The sequence below is a fragment of the Bufo gargarizans genome, chromosome 1, assembly GCF_014858855.1.
Source record: "Bufo gargarizans isolate SCDJY-AF-19 chromosome 1, ASM1485885v1, whole genome shotgun sequence".
In the NCBI taxonomy this organism is placed as follows: domain Eukaryota; kingdom Metazoa; phylum Chordata; class Amphibia; order Anura; family Bufonidae; genus Bufo; species Bufo gargarizans.
Genome location: NC_058080.1, coordinates 614,448,794 through 614,462,249, shown reverse-complemented (window position 1 = coordinate 614,462,249; position 13,456 = coordinate 614,448,794). Strand labels below are relative to the sequence as shown.

General features: G+C 41.3%; 1 protein-coding gene across 1 annotated transcript in view; it reads left to right on the top strand.

Moving 5' to 3' along the window:
* The window catches only part of COMMD10 (COMM domain containing 10), a 432,679-nt gene that overhangs the window by 38,827 nt on the left and 380,396 nt on the right, over nt 1–13,456 (top strand). Inside the window, exon 5 of the mRNA XM_044275908.1 lies at nt 5,074–5,229. Within this exon, the coding sequence (XP_044131843.1) occupies nt 5,074–5,229 (156 nt within the window). The remainder of the gene's footprint in view (nt 1–5,073; nt 5,230–13,456) is intronic.

Here is a 13,456-nt window from a genome sequence, read left to right as displayed (position 1 = left end):
GAGTAGTGGATGCATGGAATAGCCTTCCTCCAGAAGTGGCAGCTGCAAATATAGTGAAGGAGTTTAAGCATTCATGGGATAGGCATAAGGCCATCCTTCATATAAGATAGGGCCAGGGGCTATCCATAGTATCTAGTATATTGGGCAGACTAGATGGGCCAAATGGTTCTTATCTGCTGACACATTCTATGTTTCTATGTTTCATGACAGTGGTAAATTTGAGTCAATATATTTCACCTTTATTTATAAAATAATCCCAAATTTTAAAACAGAAAGTGATACCTCATAAAATATTTATTACTTAACATTCCCCATATGTCTACTTTATGTTTGCATCGTTTTGAAAATGTAATTAAATTTTTTTAGGACGTTAGAAGGCTTAGAATTGTAGAAGCAATTCTTAAAATTTTTAAGAAAATTTCTAAAACCCACTTTTTAAGGGCCAGTTCAGGTCTGAAGTCACTTTGTGAGGCTTACATAGTGGAAACCCCCCATAAATGACCCCATTGTAAAAACTACACCCCTCAGGTTACAGATTTTACAAACTTTGTTAACCCTCTAGGTGTTCCACAAGAATTAAAGGAAAATGGAGATGACATTTCTAAATTTCACTTTTTTGGCAGATTTTTCTACACATCGAGGGTTAACAGCCCAAAAAAACTCTATAGTTATTACCCTGATTCTGCGGTATACAGAAACACCCCGCATGTTGTTGTTAACTGATGTAAGGGCACACGGCATGGCGCAAAGGAATAGGAGTGCCGTATGGTTTTTGGAAGGCTGACTTACCTGAACTGGTTTTTAGATGACCTGTCCCATTTGAAGCCCCCCTGATGCACCCTTACAGCAGAAACTCCCAAAAAGTGACCTCATTTTGGAAACTAGGGGATAAGGTGCCAGTTTTAATGGTACTATTTTGGGGGTACATAAGTTTTAATTGCTCTATATTACATTTTTTGTGAGGCAAGGTAACCAAAAAATGGCTGTTTTGGCACAGTTTTTTTTATTTTTTACAACTTTCATCTGACAGGGTAGATCATGTGCTATTTTTATAGACCAAGTATTACAGACACAATGATATCACATATGTCTAATTTCTTTGTTTCAGTTTTACATAATAAAGCATTTTTGAAGAAAAAAAATATGTTTTTGTGTCTGCATTTTCTGAACGCCAATTTTTTTTATTTTTATGCCGATCGTCTGGTGCAGGGGCTCGTTTTTCGCAGGAAGAGTTGACGTTTTTATTGGTACCATTTTAGGGTACATATGATTTTTTGATTATTCATTAATACACTTAATGGGGCAAGGTGACCAAAATTGGTTGTTTTAGCACAGTTTTTATTATTTATTTATTTTTACAGCGTTCGCCTGAGGGGTTAGGTCATGTGACATTTTTATAGAATAGATCGTTACGGATGTGGCAATACCTAATATGTATACTTTTTCTTATTTATTTAAGTTTTACACAATAATTTTGAGCGATTATCTTGGGTAGGGTATTATTTTTGCGGGATGAGATGACTGATTGGCACTATTTTGGGGTGTGTATGACTATTTGATCGCTTGCTATTATACTTTTTGTGATGTAAGGTGACAAAAAAATGGTTTATTTAGCACAGTTTTAATTTTATACGGTGTTCATCTGAGGGGTTAGGTCATGTGACATTTTTAGAGAACAGATCATTATGGATGTGGCAATACCTAATATGTATACCTTTTTCTTATTTATTTAAGTTTTACACAATAATAGCATTTTTTAAACAAAAAAAAATTATGTTTAAGTGTCTCCATATTTTTTGACAGATTGTCTAAGTTAGGGTCTCATTTTTTGCAGGATGAGGTGACTGTTTGATTGCTACTATTTTGTGAGGCATACGCCTTTTTGATCGCTTGGTGTTGCACTTTATGTGATGTTAGGTGACAAAAATGTTTTTTGCACTGTTTTTATTTTAATTTTTTATGGTGTTCACCTGAGAGGTTAGGTCATGTGATATTTTTATAGAACAGTTTTTTATGGATGCGGTGATGCCTAATATGTCAACTTTTTTTATTTATTTCACTTTAACACAATAATAGCAGTTATGAAGAAAAAAATACATATTTTAGTGTCTCCATTGTTTGAATGTCATAGTTTTTTTTATTTTTTGACCGATTGTCTTAGGTAGGGTCTTATTATTTGGTGATGAGGTGACTGTTCGATTGGTACTATTTTGGGGGGCATACGCCTTTTTGATTGCTTGGTGTTGCAATTTTTGTGATGTAAAAAAATTTATTACTTAATTGGGGATTTTTTTTTACATGTGAAACCTTTTTTATATATTTTTTTAAACACTTCATTGTTTTTTTTTTTTTTTTTGCACTTTGCGTCCCCCATAAGGTCATACAAGACCTTTGGGGGACATTTACCTTAACTTTTTTTTTCACCATTGATTTCTCCTGTAACTGGGGCTGACATAGTAGCCCCAGTTACAGGGAAAATACATCCCCCAGAGAGGCTGTACAGCATAATACAGTGCTGTACAGCCTCAGTGCAGGGCTGATCGAGGTCTGTAGAAGACCCGACAGCTCCTGCACTCTCCTGGCCCCGGCGGGACAGGAAGCGCATAGCGTCCATTTTAGAGATAAACATCCACCCATAGGATGTTTCTATCCTATGGGCGGATGTGAAGTGGATAAAGAGTAACTAAACTGTTACAATAATTTTTAATATGTTGTCCCTAATCCGCTAAATGCAATTTTTTCTAATATACTTTATTCATTAATTTTGTATTTTTTACTGTACTTTTACATCCCTAAAGCACACCATTCAGCGTGTGCTTAAAACTCTGCTCTCTCTACACCGCTGACAGCTCACAGGCAAAAGTAACTAGATATGGCCTTCTCCACTCAAAAACACTGCATCTGTCATCTGTACTCATCCTGTTAGGAATTTAGTGCAGGTTTACTATATTTGAATAGAGGAAACTGAGTGATTTTCGTGGTCAGATGACCCTCCATCAGCGGCCAATTTATGGATGTGTGGACACCACAAAAGACTTGGCCAACAAGAGAGAATACCTTATGAAATATAGAAAATGGTGTAGAATATCAACAGAGACTATATTAGTAAGTGCCATATAATCATTTTATATACACATTGGTCAACAGTAACCAGAAAGTGGCCAACCCCTTAAAACCTAACACTTCTGTCTAGAAAAGCTACTTCACTTTTCCTACTCCACCCTCCTACTAGAGTGAGACTGCAAGTTTTTTTTAAAAGTCTCGCTAAATCTGGAGTGAAACTCACTTACATAGCTAGCTACACCCACTTTCTCATCCATCTCATTGGGGGACACAGGCTTTAACCATTGGTATAGCTGTTGCCGCTAGGAGGTGGACACTGGGCACACAAAGTGTAAGCTCCTTCCTCTTTAGCTATACCCTTCCTACAGGGACTAAGCTAAATCAGTTTTAGCTTAGTGTCTGTAGGGGGGCTTCAGCCCTTCAGGTGTGTAAGGCGGTGACCTGGTCGTCTTTGCATACTTTCTCCAAGTTTTACATCTTCTGATGCTTCTTCGGGGCGTACAGTTTTGCATTGCTGCTCCTGCCCGTACTCCCCGGACAATTACTAACTCTTGGCATAGTACATGAGTACCCTGTACCCATGTATTATGCCAGGATTAGCTGAGCGGAGCAGGCTCCTGCCTGTGCCTGCTTCTCTAATTGGCAGGGGGTTGAAGTTAAGCCGACCCTCAGGGATGGCTCTGTAACATCCCACGGTCAAAGCCTGTGTCCCCCAATGAGGCGGATGAGAAAACTAGATTTTTGTACTTACCGTAAAACTTGTTTCTCTTCCGTTCATTGGGGGACACAGCTCCCACCCATTCTTTTGTTTTATGGCCCTTTTCGAGCCTGTCTTCTGGGTTTGTACATAATGCAATTTTCTTGTGTCTGGCTTCTCCTACTGCTTTTGCACTAAACTGATTTAGCTTAGTCCCTGCAGGAAGGGATATAGCTGAAGGGGAGGAGCTTACACTTTTTGTGCTTAGTGTCCCCCTCCTAGCGGCAACAGCTATACTCATGGTCAAAGCCTGTGTCCCCCAATGAACGGAAGAGAAACAGATTTTACAGTAAGTATAAAAATCTAGTTTTCACACCCACATTACAAAACTGGAGTGAGTGGTGTAAAAATGCAAAAATTCACAAAATTTTACGCAAGCAAGAGCAAATTTTTACACAATCTCAAAAGCCCTATTTTTGCGACTTTTTGATGCCAGAACTCTGGAGTGAAGGTATGATAAATCGGAGCCATATTTTTCAATGGTTCCATTTTGAGATCCATACAGTATAATTAATTTCTTAACTTTCATGATGGAGCAGATGGAATAAAACGGCTATTCTGCCATTGGTTTGGGGATTTTTTTTCAGCCGTTTTCTGTGCAGTATAAATATTGTGGTATTTTATCCAGTCTGGGGAACTTTATTACACCCATGGCTGCCATGGCAAGTCTACTGGCACCTGCAATAGTGTCCCACCGATAAGGTGATAGAGGATGCTCCTTCCCTCTGTCAGTCTTGTGCATGTACCAACATAGGCCCAAAAGAGGCTATGCTGGGAGCTGACACTCTGTAGGTTGAATGTTTACATGTGCAGAAATATTTAGGGGCACATTTATTGAGAATGACACTAGTCTTAGTAAGTCCCTTCGCTGTAAGTGGATCTCCCAGAGTTATGAAGTGGAGCCAGCTCCCATATACGATATCATTGAAAATGGCTCCATAAACTCCCCCGTTTTGCTGGCGGTGCTCGCTCCTGTCCTGTTTTCTACTGTGCAGACTCCACATCAAGTGTCGGCGTCTGCACAGTAGAAACGATTCTCTGCCTCCTGTCGAGGGAGTGCAGCTGAAGAATACAAGCGGACACTTTCACCGGATTTGACAGGTCGGCCAGGAGTCGGAGCCGCGATGATCTGATATCGATGACCTATCCTGAAGATGGGTCATCAATGTGGGAAAACCGAGCAACTCCTTTAAAAGAACCAAAAAGGTGAATTGTTGTCACAGTCACTTAATGCACCTTGTCTTATTTTTCAGGCTGTGTATCACAATTTAAAGACTCCAGTGTTACGCCAGCAGCTGGAGAATATCCATCTCGAGCCGAGTAAAACTGAAGCATTTGCCAGTGTCTGGGAAAATGCTGGGCAGGAGACTGTGGAAAAATTCAGACAAAGGACTTTAACTCCTAAAAAGGTAATGATATGACTGGAAGATCATGAAGATGACCATTTTCTCATTCTTATTAATAGCATTTAGAGCTTATTATAGTACATTTATTTATATGGATGTTGATGCAAACAAGTCTTGTGGTTTCTTCACCATCTGCTCCAGTCTTTGGTTGTAAAAAGTCATTAAAACAGGGTAAAATCACGTTCGTAAATGCAGTTTTTCAGCTGTTTAACTGTGGTTGTATGTGTTTTAGTAAATGTTTAAAAGGAATGTATCACAAGTTTTATGCTGCTAGGTTCTGTCAGCATGCTGGTAAGTCCTGATAGTCATGATTGCCCCGTGCTGCTGCTGATTGACAGCTTTTTCCCTGATTATGAGCAAGGGATCAGCTCATCAATATCAGGACTCATCGGCACGTGCTGGATTGTAGCAAAACACCCGGGGCAATTAAAGAAAATTACCCCTCATTTTGCTAAGGGGGTCTGTCACTAGTTTCTGCTGTGCTTATTTAGGGCAGATTCCCTAACCATTGCGCCGCTATCTGCGCCTGAAATATGCCCAATATAGGCGTAGTTCAGCATGATAAATGACCCCCATAGTATATATGTTATTTAATGTGCTCTATTCTAGTATTTGCTCCAAGAATATAAATGCTGCGTTTCTACAATAGATGTTGTTAAGAATATTCAGTATTTTAATATCTCTTGGTTCCCTCTCCCTGCCTAATGATGTATTTAGATGAGTAAGCATAAAGCTGTAGACACCGATTCCCAAACATAAAACCGACTACTGATGGTAGTAATGTCAGGGTTGTAAGTATAGTAGTAGTCAATCGTATGTCTTATCTGCCAAATGCTAATTGCAGCTACATTTGAGAGCAATATTTCCTCGAAACAAATATTAACATTAGGGATTGGTAAGTACTCGGTTTGGCTGCCAGACTATCGCTACAGTATTTGGACTGGAAACAAAGTTTCCCTGGAACTAATATTTGAATATATAGAATTTGACACTTCTGTATAGTAATTAAACAGGTTACTGCAGGGTTCAGCAAAAACGCTTCCGTTACTGATAATACAACCGCCTGCATCCGTTATGAAGGGATCCGTTTGTATTATCTTTAACATACCCAAGACAGATCCGTCATGAACTCCGTTAAAAGTCAATGGATGACAGATCTGTTTTCTATTGTGGCAGCAAAAACGGATCCGTCCCCATTGACTTGCATTGGGGGTCATGCCTGACCTGTCTTGCTTCGCATTCCAGGACGGAAAGCAAACTACAACATGGTTTGCCCTCCGGTATGGGAACGCAACTAAACAGAATGGAATGCATTTTGGTGCCTTACGTTCTGTTCAGTTTTGTCCCCATTGACAATGAATAGAGACAAAACTGAAGCATTTTTTTTTTTACCGGTATTGAGCCCCTATGACGGATCTCAATACTGGAAAACTAAAACGCTAGTGTGAAAGTAGCCTTAAGCTCAGTAGGCTTGAGCGAATCAACCTTCGAATCATAGATTCGATCCTATCTGCTCATTTAAAAACTAAGTGGGCTTTGGTACCAAGGTACCAGCCAGTACAAAGCCCACTTTGGTCTCCTATTTTAAATAGTTTTTATTTCACAAAATTTTTATTGAATTAAGTAATAAATAGGCTTGACATCACATGTATGGTTAGACAGTGTTATACACAATCAATATTACATTGTATGCATTACAGTACATTAATAAACATGTCAAAGCTAGTAGGATGCAATAATGGCTATAGCTGTATTCAATTAATAACCAGGAAACCTGAAGTGAAAAAGCCTGTAGGGAACAGGGGAAGGGGGGGGGGGGGGGGGGGGTAGAAGGAAGGAGAATGGAGGGAAAAAATAATATAGGAACTAAAACAGTGCCAAAAATTGTCAAATATTGCGACCATTTGGAGTTCAGTTGGAGTTGGGGTTGTAAAGTGTGCTTAAGGTTGGGTATAGTTTAAGCCATTTGCCCCAGCATTTTAAGTAAGAGTCTTATATACCCTTGCAAGACGCCATTGTACTTTCCATAGCACAATTGTACGCCACTCTCCTTAGAATATCCTTGATGTCCGGGACCTGTGTGGAACACCAATTTTTAGTAATTAATGTCATGACCGCGGTAAGAACGTGAAAAATAACGGTTCTATCTGCCTTAGGTATATCGTCAAGCCCCAAGTGTAGTAGACAAAAAGCTGGATCTCTGGGTAGAGAAATACCTGTTATTGTGTTCAGTAAATGTAGCGTTTCGGCCCAAATAGATGTGATAGCTGAGCAATCCCAAAAAATGTGTTCTGTGTCGCCAACATCTCTCTTACACCTCCAACAGGTTGCGGATACCTCTGAGTATATCTGAGAGAGCCTTTGTGGCGTCATATACCATCTATATAATACCTTGCGTGTTGATTCTAAGTGGGATGCGCAACTCGAGAGTCGTCCCGCCATGGCAAAAACTCTGTCCCAAGCCTGCTTCTCTACTGTGATATCTAGGTCTGACATCCACTTCACTATCCCAGATATTTCATCACTGGGGTTATTTTCTAGTAGTAACTATTTTCTAAGTAGTAAACTTTTGGAGAGCCCTTTGTTGCAGCCAGAGTTACCATAGAAGTACAACTCAAAGGTTGTGGTTGGGGCTTTTGGGCGCTGTGGGAGGGAGTTTAAGAGGGATCGTAATTGTAAGTATTTGTAGAACCCTTTATTCGAAAGCTGAAAGGAGCTAGTTAGCTTGGAGAATGGGACCAGTTGGTTACCTTCCCAGATTTTTGATATTTCATTAATTCCTGCGGCAATTCAGTCCGAGAAAGAAACATCCAGGGATCAACAATTCTATTGTATGTAAGGAAATGCCGAGTATGTTCCATGTCACTAATTCTTTATTACCCAAAAATGTTTTCCACGTATTAAGACAAGCTTTTATAGGTGGCAAGTCAGATGTAGGGATAGTGCTTTTTATGAGAATTGCTTTCAGATAATCTAATATGGGTGTTGGGCCCAGTATATTCCTTTACATTTGGACCCATTGCGGGGCATTTTCTTTTATCAACCAACACCTTGCTTGATCAAGCAATGCAGCTTGGTAATACAAAAGAAGGTTAGAGAGAGACAGTCCCCCTTGAGACACGGGTCTATATAAGGTAGAGCAGGCATCCTCAAACTGCGGCCCTCCAGCTGTTGCAAAACTACAACTCCTAGCATGCCCAAACAGCCTTACAGGTATCAGCCTACAGCAGGGCATTGTAGGAGTTGTAGTTTTACAACAGCTGGAGGGCCGCAGTTTGAGGATGCCTGAGGTAGAGGAAGCTACCCTAGGTTTTTTGTGATACCATATAATATTTTTTTATTCCGACTGTAATTCAGCTATGTATTATTAGGAAGTGCTATAGGGAGATTCCTAAAGAAGTATAATATTAGAGGTAAAAGCATAATTTTTCGCTATCCTGCCGACCCATGACAAATCCACCTTGGAATAGGCGATTATATCTTTTTTAATTGTTCGCAAACAGATCTTTAGAGGGGAAGGTTAGTGATATTCCTAAGTAAGGCATACCATTTTTTGTCCACTTAAATGGATATTGGGATGCTAATTTGGGAGTGTCTAAGGCTACTTTCACACTTGTGCTTGATCGGATCCGTTCTGAATGGATCCGATCATATTAATGCAGACGGAGGCTCCGTTCAGTACGGATCCGTCTGCATTAATAACTTAGAAAAATTTCTAAGTGCGCAAGATGCCTGAGCGGATCCGTTCAGACTTTCAATGTAAAGTCAATGGGGGACGGATCCGCTTGAAGATTAAGCCATATGGTGTCATCTTCAAGCGGATCTGTTCCCATTGACTTACATTGTAAGTCTGAACGGATCCGCTCGCCTCCGCACGGCCAGGCGGACAGCTGAACGCTGCAAGCAGCGTTCAGCTGTCCGCCTGGCCGTGCGGAGGCGAGCGGAGCGGAGGCTGAACGCCGCCAGACTGATGCAGTCTGAGCGGATCCGCTCCATTTAGACTGCGTCAGGGCTGGACGGAGGCGTTCGGGTCCGCTCGTGAGCTCCTTCAAACGGAGCTCACGAGCGGACTGACGAACGCAAGTGTGAAAGTAGCCTAAGGGTGAAAGCCCCATATTTAAAATGAGGGATTTATTAGCATTGAGTTTGTAATATGACACACCTCTAAATTGTGACAAGAGGTTCATGACTGCTGGTAAAGATTTCAGGGGGTTGGTCACAGCTATTATAACATCGTCTCCAAATAATCCTATTTTGTGCTCCATATTTTTCATAGGAATACCTGTTTTGCCTTTAAGGACCTTATGGCCTCTGCCAAGGGTTCCATTATCATGGTGAATATCAACGGGGATAGGGGACATCCCTGTCTGGTTCCATTGGTAATAGGAAAGGATTCTAAAAGAGGCCAGCACCCTGGCAGAGGGGGAGGTAAACAATGCTAGTATAGCCTGTTGAGCCATTCCTACAATCCCAAATTTAGTTAGGACTGCCCTTAAGAATCCCCAATAAACCCTGTCGAACGCCTTCTCCGCATCCAGAGAAAGGAGCTGAGAAGCCGTCCCGCAGGCCTCCATCTCCCCCATCCAGTATCACGCACAGAGTTAAACAGTCTAAGTAAGAATGGTGTCAAAAGGGCGGAGAACTGCTTATAGTAGTCATTAGTGAGGCCATCTGGGCCAGGGGTTTTGTTTCAAGGACTTAATTGCCGCTGATATCTCTCTAAGAGTGAATTCAGCTAAAAGGATTTCCAATGTTGATATTTCTACCTTTGGTAGATTCACAGAGTCAAGAAACCTATCTATATCACACGGTTTGGGTTGTGGGGTGGTGATATCATTTTTTAGATTATATAGGTCAGAGTAGAATCGTGCCATAGATTCTGTTATGTCTTTGGTATTAAAAATGTTTCCCCCTTTGTATCTTTGATATATGATATCTTGGCCTTAGCTTGGAGTGTTTTCAGCCTAGAGGCCAGTAGGGCGGACACCCTATTATCATGACCATAGTATTTTGCTTTTAGTATCCTTAATGCTAGTTCATATTTGTGTAGCTGAAGTTAATGTAGCTTGTGATGCAAATCCTTGAGCTCCTGTTCTCTGCTTGAATCATAAGATTGTTTGTTCAGTTGGCTAAGTTTGATAATGGAATCAGTGATTTGTAAGCACTGAGCTTCTCTCTCCTTTTTATCCCTGGAAGCTATACTAATATAATGACCCCGGATAAAAGCCTTATGTGTAATATGGGTCTCACCGTTATCATTAAAAGTAAAAAATTCCTTAAGTTATTCCTGTGATGGGGGGGGGGGGGGGGGATTTGGGGGAATGCAATACCCTACTATTAAGTCTCCAGAGAGTTCTGGTAGGAGAGTTATACTGTTCAGAAATCGTCACTGATACATGGGCATGGTCCAACCATTCTATATGTCCAATTGTGCAGGAAGAGATTTTATGGAAAGTGTTATAGTCTATCAGAAAGAGTCAATCCTAGAATAGGTTTTATGGGCTGATGAAAATAAACTAGTCCCTTTCCATTGAATGTTTTAGTCGCCAAACATCTAGTAAACTTTCTTTTTGAGTAAGATGGTACAACTTGGATGGGAGTGTAGATTTAGTTGTAGCTGAGGAATATGTCTCGGGCAACATAAGCTAATTAAAATCTCCCATATATAGGAGAGACCCCTTTCTAACCTAAGCTGTTGTTCGGGGCATACACAGCCACCAAAGTGAACAGAATATTATTAATCTCACAGATTAGAATAATATATCTGCCCCCCTCGTCAATGTGGGAGTTTAACAAGTTGAAGGCAATTGTATCTTTGATAGCTATAGAAACTCCCCTTTTTTTGCACCCATAGGGGCTGATATGACAGTAGGGAAGCGTCTATGTTTGAGTCTGTGAAAGTCTTCTTTGAGCAGATGGGTTTCTTGAATACATAAAATATCAGAGTGACTCTGAATTGCTTTTCTCCATAGTTGAGATCTCTTAAATGGATTATTTAATCCCTTGGCATTAATTGTGGTAATTTTAAATACTATTATAAAGGTACAATAGAACTGCTGATGGTTGACTTTCACATACCCATAATGCTAGATGTAAGTAACATTTCCAAGGCCAGATAGGGTCTATTTTAAGCAAGACAAAGGATTTGGCACAAGAAAAGGGGGGAGAACAGAAATAAAAAACAAGAACAAAGAGAATGAACCGAAATCCCAGTAACATGGGATTCATAACTCTGATCTATTATCGCCAGTCGTGGTGGTAAGTGGCGATAATGAAGAGGGGGTAACACAACAATCTCCCATTCTCGGCCTTTTAGACCTGAGACAATGAGGTAGTACTGTTACATAAGAGAAAAAAGGTAAGAACAACTGTGCTTACAGTCCTTTCAATTATCTGGGGATTTCCGCTGTTGGACTGTAGACCATTCTTCATCCAGGTGTGTGGGTGGCGTACGTTTAGATGGCAAGATGGAGTCAGAGGCGAGTTCTATTCAGAAATCTGCTGTATAGCGCCTGCTGGATTGAGAGCCACTGTTTTCCTTCCATCTTTGAAATGAGCAATTTAGCTGGAAAACCCCACCTGTAAGGAATTTTATGAAATCTCAAAATTTTCGTTGCTTCCTGAAATTCCTTTCGCTTAGTGAGGGTAGCGGCTGAGAGGTCACTGTAGAAGGAAATAGATCGGAATCGCTCTGGGACCTCTGGGTTGTTCCTGGCCTCCGCCATTAGATTCTTTTAATATGGAAAAAGGTGATACGCGCCAAAACATCCCTAGGTATTTCCGCTGGTAGCCTTTTTAGGTTTTGGTAACCTATGGGCTCTATCAATAAAAAGCTCAGTTGTGGGAGCATTAGGAAGCAAGATGGTGAAGAAGTCAATCAGGAATTCCTGTAGCTGATCTGGTTTTCTGGTATCCCGCGGAACCGAATATTATTGCGGCGGGAACGGTCTTCTAGATCGATCACATTTGCGCGTAATGCTGCTAATTCCTCTTCTTTTTCATTTGTAGTGTCCACTAACTCATTGTGCGCTTTTGCAAACTCAGACATCTTGTTTTCTAGGTGGGAAGTGCAGCTCCCTTCTTCCCTCACTTCAGACTGTAGGGGCGCGCGCATGGCGCGAAAATCTGTTAGTAATGAGGCCCGAAGATCTCCCATCAAGGCTTTCAGAAAGGATTCTGTAATCGGCCTGTCAGGGCTGGGATTGTTATCAGTGGGGTAAGGCTGAGTATATATTGCATTTGAGCAATCTCCATAATGCTGAACCATGGGTTTTCCTGGTGCGCTTCCCGTGGCTACATACATCCACTCCGTTGGTGTGTCATGGCTGGCACTTGCTATGGGGGCTCTCCCTGATAGAATCTCTGGGGTGCGATGACCCAATGAGACAGGAGATGAGGTATAACATGTTAGTGCAAAGCTGTCATTCACGCTGATGTACCTGCAGGCGCTTAAAGCGCTCTTCCTTGTTCCTCTGTTCCTTACCAGGCATGGTATGTATGGTGTTCCTGTGGCGATGGCTGATAATTTCACTTATTCCTTATAGCACTGGTCAAATGCCCATATCAAGCCATGCTACTGGTGATAGGCACTAGTGTGGTTTTCTGTGCATGGTATAACCTACCGATTTCTGTGGCGCTGGTTTAGCGCCTTGTTCCCTTCACATGTCATGCATTGCCTCCATCTGCATTGCCTCCATCTGCTACCATCTGCTACGGTGACAGCATCAGCGTTCCCTCCTTGGGGAAGTTTGGGTATGCACTTATTGAGTTTGCCTCTGTGAGTTGTCTGCACTGCTTTCTCCACCAGGCATGTAGATCGTACTGTCCTTGTTGTCACCACTCTCTACTGAACCGTATCAGCCTCTTCTACTTCTCCCCTTCCGCAAAGCGAGTAGTTGCACTTCCCCAGATACTGTTTCTTGTAAGCCCCCTTTCTGCTGTGGAGGATCAGCGCAAGTAGTATGGTTTCGTTACCGTTTTTCTCTGGGACTTTGTGGCGTTCGACGTCTGCACTCCCTTCCTGGCGCAGTATTAATCCCATATCTGGTTCCGGTCTGGCCATTTAGTAAATTCCTCCCATAGCCTCCTTCTCTAATTATTTAAGAGGATTTGGTCCGCAGTGGCGGTCGATAGTGTCTGATGGATTTACGCAACTTTTATGTTTTCAGCCATGTACGTTGCTTCTACCTGTTCCCTTGGCCTCCGTACAGTTTTTTTTTTAGCTTCTGGT